We start from the raw sequence: 21,358 nt of genomic DNA on the forward strand, positions 1-21,358 counted from the left end.
CTGTGAGCACACTGCCAATCACACAGTCACCACACTGCCAATCACACAGTCACCACACTGCCAACCTCACTGACACCACACTGCCAATCTCACTCTCACCACATTGCCAGTGACACTGCCACCACAATGCCAATCACACTGTCTTCACACTGCCAATCATACTGTCACCAAACAGCCAATCTCATTCTCACCACACTGCCAAACACACCGTCACCACACTGCCAATTTGACCGACACCACAGTGCCGATCTCATTCTCACCACACTGCCAATCTTACTGACGTCAAACTACCAATCACACTGCCACAAAACTGCCAATCTCACTGTCACCACACCACCAATCTCACTGTAACCACACTGGCAATCTCACTCTACCCGCACAGCTAATCACACTCTCACCACACTGCCAATCACACTGTCACCACCCTGCGAATCTCACTGTCAGCACACTGGCAATCACACAGACACCACACTGCCAACCTCACTGCCACCACGCTGCCAATAACACTGACACCACCCTGCCAATCTCACTGTCATCACACTGCCAATCACACAGACACCACACTGCCAACCTCACTGACACCACACTGCCAATAACACTGACACCACACTGCCAATCACACTTTCACCAAACTGCCAATCTAACTGACACCACAATGCCAATCTCACTATCAGCACACTGCCAATCATACTACACCAAACTGCCAATCTAACTGACACCACACTGCCAATCTCACTATCAGCACACTGCCAATCACACTACACCAAACTGCCAATCTAACTGACACCACACTGCCAAAATGACTTTCGCCACACTGCCAATTATACTGAGACCACACTGCCAATTACAAGGTCGCCACACAGCCAATTACACTGGCACCACACTGCCAATCACGCTACACCAAACTGCCTATCTCACTGTCACCATGCTTCCAAACTCACAGTCACCACACTACCAATCACAAAGTCACCACACAGCCAAACTCACTTTCGCCACACTGCCAATTATGCTGAGACCACACTGATACCAAATTGCCAATCACACTGACACCACACTGCCTATCACACTGTCACCACCCTGCCAATCTCACTGTGAGCACACTGCCAATCACACAGTCACCACACTGCCAATCTCACTGACACCACACTGCCAATAACACTGACACCACACTGCCAATCTCACTGTCAGCACACTGCCAATCACACAGACACCACACTGCCAATCTCACTGACACCACACTGCCAATAACACTGACACCACACTGCCAATCACACAGTCACCACACTGCCAACCTCACTGACACCACACTGCCAATAACACTGACACCACACTGCCAATCTCACTGTCAGCACACTGCCAATCACACAGACACCACACTGCCAACATCACTGACACCACTGCCAATAACACTGACACCACTCTGCAAATCACACTGTCACCAAACTGCCAATCTCACTGTCACCACATTGCCAATCACATTGCCACCACACTGCTAATCACACTTTCACCACACTGCCAATTATACTCAGACCACACTGCCAATTTCACCCTCACCATACTGCCAATTGCACTGGCACTGCACTGCCAATCACACTGTAACCATACTGCCAGTCACACTGTCACCACACTGACACCACACTGCCAATCACACTGACACCACACTGGCAATCTCACTGTACCCACACAGCCAATCACACTCTCACCACACTGTCAATCTCACAATCACCACACTGCCAAACTCACTTTCCCCACCCTGCCAATTATACTCAGACCACACTGCCAATTACTCTGGCACCGCACTGCCAATCACACTGTACCCAAACTGCCAATCACACTGTAACCACACTGACACCATAATGCCAATCACACTGACACCACTCTGCCAATCTCATGTCACCACACTGCCAATCTCACTCTTATCACACTGCGAATCACACTGTCACCAATCTGCCAATCTCACTCTCACCACATTGCCAGTGACACTGCCACCACAATGCCAATCACACTGTCTCCACACTGCCAATCATACTGTCACCAAACAGCCAATCTCATTCTCACCACACTGCCAAACACACCGTCACCACACTGCCAATTTGACCGACACCACAGTGCCGATCTCATTCTCACCACACTGCCAATCTTACTGACGTCAAACTACCAATCACACTGCCACAAAACTGCCAATCTCACTGTCACCACACCACCAATCTCACTGTAACCACACTGGCAATCTCACTCTACCCGCACAGCTAATCACACTCTCACCACACTGCCAATCACACTGTCACCACCCTGCGAATCTCACTGTCAGCACACTGGCAATCACACAGACACCACACTGCCAACCTCACTGCCACCACGCTGCCAATAACACTGACACCACCCTGCCAATCTCACTGTCAGCACACTGCCAATAACACTGACACCACACTGCCAATCTCACTGTCAGCACACTGCCAATCACACAGACACCACACTGCCAACCTCACTGACACCACGCTGCCAATAACACTGACACCACCCTGCCAATCTCACTGTCATCACACTGCCAATCACACAGACACCACACTGCCAACTCACTGACACCACAGTGCCAATAACACTGACACCACACTGCCAATCACACTTTCACCAAACTGCCAATCTCACTGTCCCCACATTGCCAATCACACAGACACCAATTAGCCAATCTAACTGACACCACACTGCCCAGCACACTGACACCACACTGCCAATCACACTTTCACCAAAGTGCCAATCACAGTGACACCACACTGCCAATCTCACTGTCTGCACACTGCCAATCTCACTCTCAGCACACTACCAATCACACAGACACCACACTGCGAATCTCACTGACACCACACTGCCAACCACACTGACAGCACACTGCTAATATCACTGTCACCACACTGTCAATGACACTGACACCGAACTGCCAATCTCACTGTCACCACACTGCCAAACTCACAGCAACATCACTTCCAAACTCACAGTAACCACACTGCCAATTATACTGAGACCACACTGCCAATCACACTGACAGCACAGTGCCAATCATACTGTCACCACACTGCCACACACACTGTCACTGCACTGAAAATTACACTGTCACCACACTGTAGCCAAACTGCCAATCTCACTTTCTCCACACTGTCACCACACTGCCAATCGCACTGTCACCTCACAGCCTATCTCACAGTCAGCACGCAGTCAATCACACTGTCAACACACTGCCAGTTTCACAGTCACAACACTGGCAATCACACAGTCACCACACTGCCAATCACACTTACACCACACTGCCAATCACACTGTCCCCACACTGCCAACCTCACAGTCACCACATTGCCAATCTCACAACCACCACACTGCCAATCTCACAGTCTCCACCCTGCCAATTACACTGACACCATACTGGCTATTACACTGTCCCCACACTGCCAATAAGACTTTCACCACACTGCCAATTACACTGTCACCAAACTGCCAATCAGAGTAACTGCACACTGCCAATCACGTTGTCACCACACAGCCAATCTCACTGTTTCCATACTGCCAATCACTGTCCCCAAACTGCCAATCTCACTCTCACCACACTGCCAATCACACTGTCACCACACTGCCAATTACACTATCACCACACTTCCAGCTACACTGTCACCAACTGCCAACCACAGTCACCAAACTGTCAATCACACAGTCAACAATCTGCCAATCACACTGTCACCACACTGCGAACCACACTGTCACCGCAGTGCCAATTACACTGTCATCAAACTGCCAATCTCACTTTCCCCACACTGCCACCGCACATCCAATTACACTGTCACCACATTGCCAACCACATTGTCAGCAAACAGCCTACCTCACTCTCACCATACTGTCGCCACACTGCCATTCGCACTGTCACCTCACAGCCTATCTCACAGTCAGCACACTGCCAATCACACTGTCACCACACTGCCAATTACACTGTACCCAAACTGGCAATCTCACTGTCACCACACTGTCAAGCACACTGTCACCACGCTGCCAATCTCACTGTCACCACACTGCCAATTTCACAGTCACCATACTGCGAATTGCACTGACACAACGCAATCAATCACACTGTCGCCACACTGCCAAACAAACTGTCACCACACTGCCAATCTCACAGTCACCACACTGCCAATGAGACTGTCATCACACTGCCAGTCTCACAGTCACCACACTGCCAATGAGACTGTCATCACACTGCCAATCTCACAGTCACCACACTGCCAATCACACAGTCACCACACTGCCAATCATACTATCACCAAACTGCCAATCTCACTCTCAGCCCATTGCCAATAACGCTGTAACCGCACTGCAAATCACACTGTCTCCACACTGCCAATCATACTGTCACCAAACTGCCAATCTCACTCTCTCCACACTGCCAAACACATTGTCACCACACTTTCACCAAATTGCCAATCAAACTGACACCACACTGCCAATCTCACTCTCACCACAATGCCAAACACACTGTCACCATACTATCACTAAACTGACAATCAAACAGACACCACACTGCCAATCTCACTGTCACCACACTGCCAATCACACTGATACCAAACTGCCTATCTCACAGTGACCACACTTCCAATCTCACAGTCACCACACTGCCAATGAGACTGTCATCACACTGCCAGTCTCACAGTCACCACACTGCCAATCACACAGTCACCACACTGCCAATGAGACTGTCATCACACTGCCAGTCTCACAGTCACCACACTGCCAATCACACAGTCACCACACTGCCAATCACACTTACACCACACTGCCAATCACACTGTCCCCACACTGCCAACCTCACAGTCACCACACTGCCAATTACACTGACACCATACTGGCTATTACACTGTCCCCACACTGCCAATAAGACTTTCACCACACTGCCAATTACACTGTCATCAAACTGCCAGTCACACCGTCACCAAACTGCCAATCACACTCTCATCACACTGCCAATTACACTATCACCACACTTCCAGCTACACTGTCACCAACTGCCAACCACAGTCACCAAACTGTCAATCACACAGTCAACAATCTGCCAATCACACTGTCACCACGCTGCGAACCACACTGTCACCGCAGTGCCAATTACACTGTCATCAAACTGCCAATCTCACTTTCCCCACACTGCCACCGCACATCCAATTACACTGTCACCACATTGCCAACCACATTGTCAGCAAACAGCCTACCTCACTCTCACCATACTGTCGCCACACTGCCATTCGCACTGTCACCTCACAGCCTATCTCACAGTCAGCACACTGCCAATCACACTGTCACCACACTGCCAATTACACTGTACCCAAACTGGCAATCTCACTGTCACCACACTGTCAAGCACACTGTCACCACGCTGCCAATCTCACTGTCACCACACTGCCAATTTCACAGTCACCACACTGCGAATTGCACTGACACAACGCAACCAATCACACTGTCGCCACACTGCCAAACAAACTGTCACCACACTGCCAATCTCACAGTCACCACACTGCCAATGAGACTGTCATCACACTGCCAGTCTCACAGTCACCACACTGCCAATGAGACTGTCATCACACTGCCAATCTCACAGTCACCACACTGCCAATCACACAGTCACCACACTGCCAATCACACTGTCACCACACCACTAATTACACTAACACCACACTGCCAATCACATTGTCATCACACTGTCACCACACTGCCAATCACCTTGCCGCCACACTGTCAATTACACTGTCCCCACACTGCCACTCAGGCTTTCACCACACTGCCAATCTCACTCTCACCACACTGCCAACCACACTGACACCCAACTGCCAATCACACTGTCACCAACCGGCCAATCTCACTGTCACCACAATGACAATCACACTGTCACCTCACTGCCAATAACACTATCACCACACTGCCAATCACACTGACACCACACTTCCAATTACACTTTCACCTCTGCCAATCACACTGACACCACACTGCCAATTACACTTTCACCTCTGCCAATAACACTGTCACCACACTGCCAATTACACTGTCACCACACTGCCAATTACACTTTCACCTCTGCCAATCACACTGACACCACACTGCCAATTACACTGTCACCACACTGCCAATTACACAGTCATCAAACTGTTAATCTCACTGTCACCACACTGCCAATCACATTGTCACCACACTGCAAATCACACTGTAACCAAACCGCCAATCTCACTCTCAGCACACTGCCCATCACACTGCCAGCCGCACTGCTAATCACACTGTTAGAACACTGCACCTGCCCTACAATTTTAGTTTTTAGTTGGTACATTATTCGCAAAAACACATGACCATCTCGAAAAAGAGAGAATCTATCCATCACCTATTGACGTTCAATGGCATTATTATCCCTGAATCCCCCACTATCAACATCCTGAGGGCTACCATTGACTAGAAACTGAACTGGACGAGCCATATAAATACTGTGGCTACAAGAGCAGTTGAGAGGCTAGGAATCCTGTGGCAAGTAACTCACCTCCTGACTCCCCAAACCTGTCCACCAGCTACAAGGCACAAGTCAGGAATGTGAAGAAATATTCTTTACTTGCCTGGATGAGTGCAGCTCCAACAACACTCAAGAAGCTTGACACCAGCCAGGACAAAGTAGCCCACTTGACTGGCATCCCATTCACAAACACTCACTCCCTCCACCACTGATGCACAGTAGCAGCAGTGTGGACTACCTACAAGATGCACTGCAGGAACTCACCAAGACCCCGTAGACAGCACCCTCCAAACCACAACCACTACTGTCTAGAAGGATAAGGGCAGCAGATACATGGGACATCACCACCTGTAAGTTCCCTCAAAGCTGCTTACCATCCTGTTAGGAACTAGAAATAGTTTTACTTAAGTTATATGTGTATTTGAGTTAGTTAAGGGTATACTTTTAAGTTTAAATTTCATTTGTATTTCTGTATTGGTGTGTTAAGAAAGGGGGAAATTTGAGTTTTAGTTTCACTTTAAAAGATGCCAGCATTTTAAATAGGTTTTATGACTCTTGAAAGGGTGTTAAAACAAACACAAGGTAGAAAAAACTGGGCTGTTGCCTAACAACAGGAGGCCCACACACAGACATAGAGAAACTGAAAGCAGTTTGAGTTCAGCTTATGATTATGCTGTAAGGTGGAGGAAGTAGTTTTATCTCTCTCTAGCTGATATACTAGCAGATTGCTGAGGAATATTGGATGAGTTGCTCTAAAGTTAAAGTAACAGTGAATATCAAGTGAGTTCTGGATCTCAAGGGAGATACCAAGTTGTCAGCAGTCCACTGGGAAAGGGAACGGCAGGGGACAGGTCTGAAAGGGAAAAGAGAAAGGCCCCAAGAAGCCCTTTAAGTTAAGTTAAAGGACAAGGTCAGGAATTTGGAAGAAGATCCTGTCCCGTGGAAATGAAAGTTAGGGGCAGAGAAGAAGGCTCCAAACTTAAAGGGAGAAAGCTGCACGATGCAGACTTAAAGCAAAACAGGCTTGCAAGAAGCCAGAAGATCCAAGGAGACAGCTAAAAGTCTTAAGCTCTTTACTATGGGAATGTGAAGAAATGGCGTTCTGTCGCCACAGCTGAGTCTGAGAGAGAGACTGTGTGGAAGAAAGCTTGAATGTACATGGCGATCCAGGGAGAGGAACATCGGAAGGAGAGTTTGAGACCCTAGAGGTGAACCTTTGGGGAAGGTAACTGAGAGAAAGTCTTGGTTTGGGAAAAGATTCCAAGGCAAGTTCTTGGAGTGGAGGTTGGAAACCCTCGTGTGAAGGATGGAGTGCAGTGTGGCTGGTTGGCTCACAGTGTGACAAGCATCTGGTGGAGTGGAGGAGAGATCCATAGCATCTGGTTGAGGTGTCATCTGTCCCTTGGTTTCAGAGTGCGGTGTGTCTGACCACAGGTTGCCTATTGGTTGACCTTGAGGGAGACTAGTGTAGAAATTGCAAGGGCCCTGGCAGAAATATTTAAAATGTCCTTAGCCATGGGTGAGATGCCGACGGATTGGAGGGTAGCTCATGTTGTTCTGTTGTTTAAAAAAGGCTCCAAAAATAAACCAGGTAATTACAGGCCAGTGAGCCTGACTTCAGGAGCAGGTAAATTATTGGAAGGTGTTCTGAGAGATCGGATATACAATTATTTGGACAGCCAAGGGCTGATTAAGGATAGTCAGCATGACTTTGTGCATGGTAGGTTGTGTTTGACGAACCTTGTAGAGTTTTTCGAGGAGGTTACCAAGAAAGTAGATGAAGGAAAGGCTGTGGATATTGTCTACATGGACTTTAGTAAGGCCTTTGACAAGGTCCCACATGGGAGGTTAGTTCAGAAGGTTCAGACACTTGGTATCCATGGAGAGGTTGTAAACTGGATTCGAAATTGGCTGTGTGGGAGAAGACAGAGAGTGGTAGTGGATGATTGCTTCTCAGACTGGAGGTCTGTGACTAGTGGTGTGCCTCAGGGATCTGTGCTGGGACCATTGTTGTTTGTTGTCTATATCAATGATTTGGATGATAATGTGGTAAATTGGATCAGCAAGTTTGCTGATGACACTAAGATTGGAGGCGTTATGGACAGCGAGGAAGGCTTTCAAAGCTTGTAGAGGGATCTGGACCAACTGAAAAAATAGGCCAGAAAATGGCAGATGGAATTTAATGCAGAAAAGTGTGAGGTGTTGCATTTTTGAAGGACAAACCAAGGTAGGACATACACAGTAAATGGTAGGGCACTGAGGAGTGCGGAGGAACAAAGGGATCTGGGAGTTCAGATACATAATTCCCTGAAAGTGGCATCACAGGTAGACATGGTTGTAAAGAAAGCTTTTGGCACACTGGCCTTCATAAATCAAAGTATTGAGTATAGGAGTTGGGATGTTTTGGTGAGGTTGTATAAGACATTGGTGAGGCCAACTTTGGAGTATTGTGTGCAGTTCTGTTCGCCTAACTACAGGAAGGATATCTTTAAGATTGAGAGAGTGCAGAGAAGATTTACTAGGACGTTGCCAGGTCTTAAGGAGTTGAGTTACAGGGAAAGATTAAACAGGTTAGGACTTTATTCCTTGGAGCGTAGAAGAATGAGAGGAGATTTGATAGAAGTTTACAAAATAATGAGGGGTATAGACAGAGTAAATGCAAGTAGGCTCTTTCCACTTAGATTAGGAGAAGTAAACACGAGAAGACATGGCTTTAGGGTGAAAGGAGAAAGGTTTAGGAGGAACATTAGGGGGAACTTCTTCACTCAGAGAGTGGTGAGAGTGTGGAACGAGCTGCCATCTGACGTGGTAAATGCAGGCTCACTCTTAAGTTTTAAGAATAAATTGGACAGATACATGGATCGAAGAGGTCTGGAGGGTTATGGACAAGGTGCAGGTCAATGGGATTAGCGGAATAATATTTCAACACAGACTAGAAGGGCCGAATGGCCTGTTTTCTGTGCTGTAGTGTTCTATGGTTCTATGGTTTACATGGTCTGTGTACTTACTATGAACATTAGAGTATAAGGTAGCTTTTGTAACTTGTGTTATCCTTACAAATCTGTATATATTTGTAAAGGTGTAGTTGGGAGTGAAAGAGTATTATAATATAGTTCATCTTTTCTTGTTTAATAAATGTTTTATTCTTTTGTTTAAAGTTCATCAGCTGACTCCTGTGACTCTGTTCAGTAGCCACTCTCCAAATATCTAAACAAAATATAAAAGTCAGGGTCTATCAAGTCGGGTTCCACCCTGAGACCTGAGTTGTCTGGTAGTAACATCAGCCAGGATCATAACAACCCTGACTTGGAAATATATCGTTGTTCCTTCACTGTCGCTGGGTCAAAATCCGGGAACTCCCTCCCTAACAGCACTGTGTGTGTACCTACACCACAGGGACCTCAGCAGTTCAAGAAGGCAGCTCACCACTACCTTCTCAAGGGCAACTAGGGATAGGCAATAAATGCTGGCCCAACCAGTGACACCCACATCCTGTAAATGGATTTTTAAAATTAAGCTTTTGACACTGAACAATGGCAGGATAATTACGTATAACATTGACCATGCATTTCAGAATCACATGTCTGATTTGAAAGCATTTTGTCTGCCAGTAACAACGTAAGGCAAATTTCTCTTCCAGAAAGTGGCAAGTTCATCGCTGTTGATTTGGGTGGCACTAACCTCCGTGTCCTGCTTGTTGTGTTGCATGCTGGAGTTAGGCGATCCGTTCGAATGTACCACAAAATGTTTCCCATTCCTTTGGAAATTATGCAAGGGACAGGTGAAGAGGTGAGTGTGTTCCTCTGCATAATCACCAGTATATGAGTAGATTCAAACATGACATGGTGAGTGGAGTGGGCTTGGGACGAACAGGTAACTTTGGATCCCAGGTCAAAGGTGAGTGATGGCAGGAGGGAGGGTTCTCATGGGCTGGGGGTCACGGAGGAGGCAGATAAGGGAAGTTGGCAGCAAGGGCATTGGGTGCCTTTGAAAGACAGCCCCCTTGGGAACCCACAAGCAACCCCAAACACATGGCAACCCACCCCTGCCCTCCACTGGGCCATTACTAATGGTTGTTACCAAATGGGATGAGGCATTAAGTGTGCATTAATTACACACTGAAGGGCCTCAAGTGGCAGTGGGGCAACGCCATGGACTTAATCTGGGAAGCTGGCAGTCCCCACCCACCAACCTCCCATCTGGTTAAACACCGTTTCCACCACCGAACCCGCCATGGGGGAAGACATAAGATTCCGCCCTGGGCGAATGAGAACTTGGACAAATCTGAGCTGATCAAGGAAAGTCAGCATGGATTTGGAAAGGGTGGCTCATGTCTAATGAACTTAGTTGAATTTTTGATGGGAAACAAGGGGCATCAATTCCAGGCAGCATCCAATAAGATTCCATATAAGATGAAGTTGAAAAAAGTGAGCATGATGAATTGAGAGCAATGTATTGACACGGGTAGGGAACTGGTTAGAGAATAGTGCTAAAGAGTGGGGAGATTGGGTATGTACTCACATTAGCTGGATGAGACTAGTGACAGGAATCTGTTCTGGAGCCTTAGCTTTTCACTGTATTTAGCAAAGATTCTCATGAAAGAATAAAGAGTCCTCAATGTAATGTAGTATTGAGCTATATAAAGCACACAGATGCTTGTTCACATTTAGTTAGCTAACCCAGCTGAGATGGCCCTAATTATGACACGACTGACCAGAGTGCAATGGCAGAAGGAGAAATGCTCTGCCTGACACTATGGGCCAGGGAATGTCACGTAAAGACAGGATAATTCTCTATGGAAAGGTTTTGTCCCTGTACAAATGCGCTCGTGATGTCAAGGTCATACAAGAAGATTGGGCAGTTGGCAAGGACACAGAAGGATGACTGCCACCTGTGGAACTATGTTGTCTATAAATCTCTGCCTTTGAACGGGAGGGGAAAAGACTAAAGGTGGCGGGGGGGGGGAAAAAGATGAAGTTGTAACATAATGTATGACATGTCTTGATTGCAGCTGTTTGACCATATTGTGGAATGCATCCTTGACTTTCTGGAGTATATGGGAATAAGAGGCACACGGCTGCCCTTAGGCTTCACATTTTCTTTTCCCTGTGTACAAAAGCAATTGGATCAGGTAAGTTCATACAATGTTGTCGGTGATTTATCCCCTGCAGTTGTAAAAAAGAGATGGTGCTGTGTTATTAATCTAGCATTGAACTATGGAATGACCATCAGAAAATCATGAAAGATGAGAAATCCCATTCAGCCATTCCTACATCCCTCATTCACAGTCTCTGGGGAGGGATGTTGCAGGATGTCTAACTTTACAGCTCATTCCAACTTTTTGGTGACTTTATGTGAAAACAAAATTTCTAAGATCAGTCTCAAGTGTGGCTTTGAGCAGCTTGAACCCATGTTTTAGTAACATGCTCCACAACTTGCCTCGTCCCTAACCAAGCTGTTCCAGTACAGCCATAACACTGGCATCTACCCGGCTATGTGGGAAATTGCCCAGGGATGTCCTGTATACAAAAAGCAGGACAAATCCAACCCAGCCAATTACTGCTCCATCAGTCTACTCTTGATCATTAGTAAAATGATAGAAAGTGTCGTCAACAGATTATTTCTGGAATACTTTGTCTTGCTGGCAGAAGCAATGAAGTTACATAGGTTGAATTTTCCTGGCCGTTTGGAGATGGGCCGCAAGGCAGAAAGAGCTACAAAATTGGGGAGGAAGATGTCGGAATGAGAGGTTTATACCATGTCCAGATATTGCGAATGGTGACAGGATGATGTTTCACCACCACAAAATTTGAAATGGCAACAAACTTTGATTTTCCAAGAGTGTTCAGATTTGTCCAGTCTGCACACAAACCACTACAATCAGCACCTCGCCAGGTATAAGGAGCAGGTGGCAGGCGGGTGCTGGCTACAGACGACAGCCTTCAGGAATCGTAGCAAACTCTGGCAGAGAGGGTGGAACAATGTGGGCACTGGCAGACACAGAGGGGAGCAGGAAAGGTGCTGGAGCTGTCAGGGGCATGGCCAGAGTGGAATATCAATGCTGGCACTTGTGTGGATGGAAGGAGGCCCTGGACACTGAGTGAATTCACAGGCTTTGGACCTCATTCACTCAGCTCTCAGCTCTTCCAGTAGAAAACGCAGCAGAGAGGGAGAGAGCTGCAACAATGGACAGTGGGACAGCAATAACCAGAGGGACAGAATTAACGCCTGCCTTGAGGGAGTGGAGGAGAAAGGGCAGAAGGACATGCAAACAGCTTCCTGCACAGAGAGGAAATTACTCACAACAGGGGATCTAAAGACTCTGGATCAACTACCTCCAGATGTCGGTAAAGCAGTGTCATCAAAGACTGTACCTCCCCAGAGAGATATCACTCACCTGTGCCCCATGCTGGAGAAAGAGCTGAGCCCCATGGGAATGGTGGCCACCCATTGCCAATGGCACTGAAGGTCACTATGGCACTGAACTTATTCCAGGGATCCACTGGACACTTATGAGGAATCTCCAAGTTTGCGACTCATCGCTACATCAAGGTGGCCACCAATGTCATCTTCAGAAGGGCTGGCCAGTATATGTACATTTGTAACAATAGGGGCAGGCAAGCTGACAGAACCTTTGGGTTCAGGGTCATCGCTGAACTCCTCCAGACACAGGCTGTCATCAACCGCACACATGTGGCCATCAACACTCCCACAGACCAGGCTGCCTTCATCAACAGGAAGAGCTTCTACCATTCCAGATTTATGCACAGTTCCTGGGAAGCAGCCATGAAATCTACATACTAAGGCACTCCCACTCCCAGATGGACATCCTTTTCAGATCCCCCCCCTTGCCCTCAAGGATGGATAGCAGGTGACAAAGTTGATCCACTGAAGACTAGCTAACTCCCCCAGCCAAGATGATGACAAAGATAGAGACATCAAAAGTCATTGTACCTGAAGAAGTTTTAACAGCTGCCATTTCACTCCTAAGGGAAACAATGGATTTTGGCCAGAAACACAGAAACTGCTTGCAAGGCTACAATTAACTCATTAATGGACCACGTCACATGACCCCACACTTCTAGCTTTTTAGAGTGTTTTAATATTATATTTCTAACCTCACAGCTCAGTCTGCTGATTTAACAACAACCAGAAAAACACCAGCAGATCTCCAAGCTGACAAAGCGGTTGGCCACCATCTCTCAGCTCCTCGAAGCCTGTTTGATTTTTAAAGTCTCTGATCATTGGCTACCAAGTGATCTAAGCACATAAATTGTGCTATATCAACATTCGTTTCAAGGATTTTCATGTTGCTGTCTCCAACCAGGAACTCATCAGCACTGAACTCCACCATGAAGGAAACATCCTCTGGAATTTGGCTTTTGTCAGATGTTGGAAATCACATGAACTAATATTTATTTCTGTGTTTCTTTTATTGTTATTATCCATATTTCCAAAAAGTCCCTATTTCTATCCCCCTTTCCTATGGGTTTGAAAGAGAAACAAGCTAACCCTTTGAGTTAATCATAATGAAAGTTTGTTGTGTATTACCTATAAGGTTGGATCACACAAACTAAGGGTTTGGGGAAAACACACCACAGCCTATTTAAAAAATAATTCAAAACACCTCTGCTTATGGATGGACAGGGAGAGGAAGTTCAGTGAATGTCTCTCCTGTCCATAGCAGTATCCTAAAGGAATGTATATTTATTGCAAATCAGATATCCAAACTTGAAATGCTAACCATTTCCGGTCTACCACCATATCTTTTAATGTAGTTTCCCAATCAATCACACCTTTCTGAATTTTACCTTTTCATTCATTTCTATTTCTTCAGCTGAACTGCTTTGTCATTTTATTGTATTGCTTTAAAATTTAGGAAGTCTATTCAGTGAATGCTTTTTCGCAGCAACTTCTTCCAGGTGCCTCTCATTGGTTTCACTATTAAGTTCATCTATGGGAGACATGGCTGATGATTCCTTTCCCATTAGTACAGGCCAATGGTTTTTCAGGGATCGACACAGGGGAAGTTGAAATAACTCCTAGCCTTGGTAATCAATCCACCTGCCTATGTGTTTATGTGCAGTAGATTACTGCTTTCTCACTACCTCTCCAGTAGCAGCCTGGAAGAAGTTGCAGCAGAGACTTTCACAACCAAATTCAGCAGAGCACAGATCTGCAACAAAGTGCCATTACAATCTAAGCCTCAGGAAGCATCTCTTCTTCCGAGAAGCCAAGTAAGCTGAGTCTTTGTCTGTCAACCCGATTCCTGGGGTGGGCACCCCGTAACCTCAGTCAATCCCCTGCATAGCTCAGATACTTGTTACTTCACCCTCTAGCTAGCTAGTAATACCAGCCTGCCATCTTCTCTATGGAAACTGTTACCACTCATGTTAAAATTTAGCAAGTAATGTACTAGGGAGTTATTGCTCAGCAGTCCGATCAAGAGGGGACAGCCCACTGTGAAAGTTGTCTATCCCATTTGCTTTTGAAAGTTGTTCCTGAACCTCTTTCCACAGGGTTCCAGGCCCTACACTCCAGACGAGAGAAATGTGCCAGATCATTTCTTTTCCCTCATATCCCTGCAGCTTCTCTTGCTGATCACCTTCAATTTGTGAGCTCTGGTTAATGATCCTTCTGCCATAGGGAACAGATTCCCCTCGTTTATTCTATCATAACCATTGATGATGCTGAACCTCTGTCAAATCTCTTTTGAACCGTATCTGATAAGGAGAATATTTTCCAATGTCTCAACATAGCTGAAATCCTCCTCCATCCTAGTGAATGTCGTTTGCACCTCTCGATGCCTTGAAGTCCTCCCAGGTGTCTACAATTGAACACAAAATCCGATGGACTCTAATCAAAGTTTTACAAAATTAAGCATAATTCCTTGCTTTTCTACTGTGTGCCTCTATATATAAAACCCTTTTTAAAGTCTCCTCAACTTGTCCTGCCACCTTTAAGGTTTGTGTATGTTCATGCTCATCTTTTTCTGTTCCTGCTTTGTTTCTTCCCTTTTCTCAATCTTAATACCAAAATCAATGACTTCACAATTCTCTTGTGTTAAATGTCTTCTATCATCTATTTGTCCATTTCAACAGTCTGTCTATGTCCTCCTGGAGTCTATTACCATCCTCATCACTTAATTACGTTCCTGAATTGTGTCTCATCTTCACCGCATGAACCAATGTCCTGGACATTAACATATATCAGAAAGAGAAATGGTCCAACACTGACCCCTGGGGGATATCATATGTATTACACATTTCAGTCATCATGACTGCTTTCTGCCCCTTAGCCAATTTCATATGAACACTGCCACTATCACTGCCTCTTTAATTTTATGATCTTTAATTTTCTTAGCAAGTCTATTATGTGATACTCTGTGAAACACCTTTTGAAAGTTGTCCATAAGGACATCATCAACTCTCAATATCCTGATCAACCCTCTCCATTTTTTCATCTAAAAACGCAACCTACTCAGTCAAGCATGATTTACCTTTACAAATATTCACACTGGCTTTCATTTCTTAGCCCATGTTTTTCCAAAAGTGTCAAACAGTTTTGTCCAGTGTTATTGTTGCTTGAATAATAACATTAGGCTGATGAGGTGTAACCCTCTCCCCATCTTTTTGAACAAGATATAATATTTGGATTCCTCTAGTCTACTGGCATCACCCCTATATTAAAGGAAGATTGTACCCAGACCTTTTTTCAATTTTTGGCCCTCTTGCTTTCCTCAGCAACCAAGGATGCCTCTCACAACCAATCAAGTGGCTTTTTGACATCTGAGCAGTGCCAGTCTGGTGGGATTTTTAATGATCTCTGGTGCTGCTCCAGAACATAACGTTCCTGTATTCTAAAGTGGTGCAACATTATTCTTATTTGACCCAGACAAGTTTATTTTATTCCTATATATCCACAGTTGTTTTGGTAAATGAATATATTGTGATTTTTAGGGCATTCTCGTTAACTGGACCAAGGGCTTCAAGGCCAGTGGTGTGGAAGGAGAGGATGTTGTCGCTCTACTGAAAGAAGCTATTCAAAGAAATGGAGTGAGTAATAATGAACACTAGTGTTACTGAGCTGAAAATGCAGTGATTCCTAAAACTGTTGATATTTCCTGTGCTGCTTCTAGGAAGTGCATTTGGATATCGTAGCAATTCTGAATGACACAGTGGGAGCAATGATGTCTTGTGCGTACGAGAACTCTAACTGTGAAATTGGAATGATTGCAGGTATGATTTGGTTGACTTCTTTTTGTTATTGTTCCAGTATGGGACTTATCCCAGCGCATTAAACCTTGCATTGCCAACTGCATGACCTTCAGCTGCTATAGTCCTCTTCACAAAACTATTGAGATGGTGATTCTGCGGCACAGGCCTCAGCCTAAGGAGCTAATGTTCACTGGTGGGGTCAGATTGGAAAATGGGGGGAATTGGGGATCGGTGAGTCTTGCAGCGTGTGATCAGGGAATTGAACATGTCTCGCAGTGAGTGATCAGGGAATTGAACATGTCTCGCAGTGAGTGATCAGGGAATTGAACATGTCTCGCAGTGAGTGATCAGGGAATTGAACATGTCTCGCAGTGAGTGATCAGGGAATTGAACATGTCTCGCAGTGAGTGATCAGGGAATTGAACAGGTCTCGCAGTGAGTGATCAGGGAATTGAACAGGTCTCGCAGTGAGTGATCAGGGAATTGAACAGGTCTCGCAGTGAGTGATCAGGGAATCGAACAGGTCTCGCAGTGAGTGATCAGGGAATCGAACAGGTCTCGCAGTGAGTGATCAGGGAATCGAACAGGTCTCGCAGTGAGTGATCAGGGAATCGAACAGGTCTCGCAGTGAGTGATCAGGGAATCGAACAGGTCTCGCAGTGAGTGATCAGGGAATCGAACAGGTCTCGCAGTGAGTGATCAGGGAATCGAACAGGTCTCGCAGTGAGTGATCAGGGAATCGAACAGGTCTCGCAGTGAGTGATCAGGGAATCGAACAGGTCTCGCAGTGAGTGATCAGGGAATCGAACAGGTCTCGCAGTGAGTGATCAGGGAATCGAACAGGTCTCGCAGTGAGTGATCAGGGAATCGAACAGGTCTCGCAGTGAGTGATCAGGGAATCGAACAGGTCTCGCAGTGAGTGATCAGGGAATCGAACAGGTCTCGCAGTGAGTGATCAGGGAATCGAACAGGTCTCGCAGTGAGTGATCAGGGAATCGAACAGGTCTCGCAGTGAGTGATCAGGGAATCGAACAGGTCTCGCAGTGAGTGATCAGGGAATCGAACAGGTCTCGCAGTGAGTGATCAGGGAATCGAACAGGTCTCGCAGTGAGTGATCAGGGAATCGAACAGGTCTCGCAGTGAGTGATCAGGGAATCGAACAGGTCTCGCAGTGAGTGATCAGGGAATCGAACAGGTCTCGCAGTGAGTGATCAGGGAATCGAACAGGTCTCGCAGTGAGTGATCAGGGAATCGAACAGGTCTCGCAGTGAGTGATCAGGGAATCGAACAGGTCTCGCAGTGAGTGATCAGGGAATCGAACAGGTCTCGCAGTGAGTGATCAGGGAATCGAACAGGTCTCGCAGTGAGTGATCAGGGAATCGAACAGGACTCGCAGTGAGTGATCAGGGAATCGAACAGGTCTCGCAGTGAGTGATCAGGGAATCGAACAGGTCTCGCAGTGAGTGATCAGGGAATCGAACAGGTCTCGCAGTGAGTGATCAGGGAATCGAACAGGTCTCGCAGTGAGTGATCAGGGAATCGAACAGGTCTCGCAGTGAGTGATCAGGGAATCGAACAGGTCTCGCAGTGAGTGATCAGGGAATCGAACAGGTCTCGCAGTGAGTGATCAGGGAATCGAACAGGTCTCGCAGTGAGTGATCAGGGAATCGAACAGTCTCGCAGTGAGTGATCAGGGAATCGAACAGGTCTCGCAGTGAGTGATCAGGGAATCGAACAGGTCTCGCAGTGAGTGATCAGGGAATCGAACAGGTCTCGCAGTGAGTGATCAGGGAATCGAACAGTCTCGCAGTGAGTGATCAGGGAATCGAACAGCTCTCGCAGTGAGTGATCAGGGAATCGAACAGCTCTCGCAGTGAGTGATCAGGGAATCGAACAGCTCTCGCAGTGAGTGATCAGGGAATCGAACAGCTCTCGCAGTGAGTGATCAGGGAATCGAACAGCTCTCGCAGTGAGTGATCAGGGAATCGAACAGCTCTCGCAGTGAGTGATCAGGGAATCGAACAGCTCTCGCAGTGAGTGATCAGGGAATCGAACAGGTCTCGCAGTGAGTGATCAGGGAATCGAACAGGTCTCGCAGTGAGTGATCAGGGAATCGAACAGGCTCTCGCAGTGAGTGATCAGGGAATCGAACAGGCTCTCGCAGTGAGTGATCAGGGAATCGAACAGGTCTCGCAGTGAGTGATCAGGGAATCGAACAGGTCTCGCAGTGAGTGATCAGGGAATCGAACAGGCTCTCGCAGTGAGTGATCAGGGAATCGAACAGCTCTCGCAGTGAGTGATCAGGGAATCGAACAGGCTCTCGCAGTGAGTGATCAGGGAATCGAACAGGTCTCGCAGTGAGTGATCAGGGAATCGAACAGGCTCTCGCAGTGAGTGATCAGGGAATCGAACAGGCTCTCGCAGTGAGTGATCAGGGAATCGAACAGCTCTCGCAGTGAGTGATCAGGGAATCGAACAGCGTCTCGCAGTGAGTGATCAGGGAATCGAACAGGTCTCGCAGTGAGTGATCAGGGAATCGAACAGGTCTCGCAGTGAGTGATCAGGGAATCGAACAGGTCTCGCAGTGAGTGATCAGGGAATCGAACAGGTCTCGCAGTGAGTGATCAGGGAATCGAACAGGTCTCGCAGTGAGTGATCAGGGAATCGAACAGGTCTCGCAGTGAGTGATCAGGGAATCGAACAGGCTCTCGCAGTGAGTGATCAGGGAATCGAACAGCTCTCGCAGTGAGTGATCAGGGAATCGAACAGCTCTCGCAGTGAGTGATCAGGGAATCGAACAGCTCTCGCAGTGAGTGATCAGGGAATCGAACAGCTCTCGCAGTGAGTGATCAGGGAATCGAACAGCTCTCGCAGTGAGTGATCAGGGAATCGAACAGCTCTCGCAGTGAGTGATCAGGGAATCGAACAGCTCTCGCAGTGAGTGATCAGGGAATCGAACAGCTCTCGCAGTGAGTGATCAGGGAATCGAACAGCTCTCGCAGTGAGTGATCAGGGAATCGAACAGCTCTCGCAGTGAGTGATCAGGGAATCGAACAGCTCTCGCAGTGAGTGATCAGGGAATCGAACAGCTCTCGCAGTGAGTGATCAGGGAATCGAACAGCTCTCGCAGTGAGTGATCAGGGAATCGAACAGCTCTCGCAGTGAGTGATCAGGAATCGAACAGCTCTCGCAGTGAGTGATCAGGGAATCGAACAGCTCTCGCAGTGAGTGATCAGGGAATCGAACAGCTCTCGCAGTGAGTGATCAGGGAATCGAACAGCTCTCGCAGTGAGTGATCAGGGAATCGAACAGCTCTCGCAGTGAGTGATCAGGGAATCGAACAGCTCTCGCAGTGAGTGATCAGGGAATCGAACAGCTCTCGCAGTGAGTGATCAGGGAAACGAACAGCTCTCGCAGTGAGTGATCAGGGAATCGAACAGCTCTCGCAGTGAGTGATCAGGGAATCGAACAGCTCTCGCAGTGAGTGATCAGGGAATCGAACAGCTCTCGCAGTGAGTGATCAGGGAATCGAACAGCTCTCGCAGTGAGTGATCAGGGAATCGAACAGCTCTCGCAGTGAGTGATCAGGGAATCGAACAGCTCTCGCAGTGAGTGATCAGGGAATCGAACAGCTCTCGCAGTGAGTGATCAGGGAATCGAACAGCTCTCGCAGTGAGTGATCAGGGAATCGAACAGCTCTCGCAGTGAGTGATCAGGGAATCGAACAGCTCTCGCAGTGAGTGATCAGGGAATCGAACAAGCTCTCGCAGTGAGTGATCAGGGAATCGAACAGCTCTCGCAGTGAGTGATCAGGGAATCGAACAGCTCTCGCAGTGAGTGATCAGGGAATCGAACAGCTCTCGCAGTGAGTGATCAGGGAATCGAACAGCTCTCGCAGTGAGTGATCAGGGAATCGAACAGCTCTCGCAGTGAGTGATCAGGGAATCGAACAGCTCTCGCAGTGAGTGATCAGGGAATCGAACAGCTCTCGCAGTGAGTGATCAGGGAATCGAACAGCTCTCGCAGTGAGTGATCAGGGAATCGAACAGCTCTCGCAGTGAGTGATCAGGAATCGAACAGCTCTCGCAGTGAGTGATCAGGGAATCGAACAGCTCTCGCAGTGAGTGATCAGGGAATCGAACAGCTCTCGCAGTGAGTGATCAGGGAATCGAACAGCTCTCGCAGTGAGTGATCAGGGAATCGAACAGCTCTCGCAGTGAGTGATCAGGGAATCGAACAGCTCTCGCAGTGAGTGATCAGGGAATCGAACAGCTCTCGCAGTGAGTGATCAGGGAATCGAACAGCTCTCGCAGTGAGTGATCAGGGAATCGAACAGCTCTCGCAGTGAGTGATCAGGGAATCGAACAGCTCTCGCAGTGAGTGATCAGGGAATCGAACAGGCTCTCGCAGTGAGTGATCAGGGAATCGAACAGGTCTCGCAGTGAGTGATCAGGGAATCGAACAGGTCTCGCAGTGAGTGATCAGGGAATCGAACAGGTCTCGCAGTGAGTGATCAGGGAATCGAACAGGTCTCGCAGTGAGTGATCAGGGAATCGAACAGGTCTCGCAGTGAGTGATCAGGGAATCGAACAGGTCTCGCAGTGAGTGATCAGGGAAT

At 47.3% G+C, this 21,358-nt stretch overlaps 1 protein-coding gene across 1 annotated transcript in view; it reads left to right on the forward strand.

Moving 5' to 3' along the window:
* The window catches only part of LOC121289822 (hexokinase-1-like), a 520,526-nt gene that overhangs the window by 445,540 nt on the left and 53,628 nt on the right, over positions 1 to 21,358 (forward strand). The window contains exons 10-13 of the mRNA XM_041209697.1: positions 10,164 to 10,312; positions 11,535 to 11,654; positions 16,483 to 16,578; positions 16,662 to 16,761. Of these exons, the coding sequence (XP_041065631.1) occupies positions 10,164 to 10,312; positions 11,535 to 11,654; positions 16,483 to 16,578; positions 16,662 to 16,761 (465 nt within the window). The remainder of the gene's footprint in view (positions 1 to 10,163; positions 10,313 to 11,534; positions 11,655 to 16,482; positions 16,579 to 16,661; positions 16,762 to 21,358) is intronic.

The sequence above is a fragment of the Carcharodon carcharias genome, chromosome 17 (genome assembly GCF_017639515.1).
Source record: "Carcharodon carcharias isolate sCarCar2 chromosome 17, sCarCar2.pri, whole genome shotgun sequence".
Classification (NCBI taxonomy): Eukaryota; Metazoa; Chordata; class Chondrichthyes; order Lamniformes; family Lamnidae; genus Carcharodon; species Carcharodon carcharias.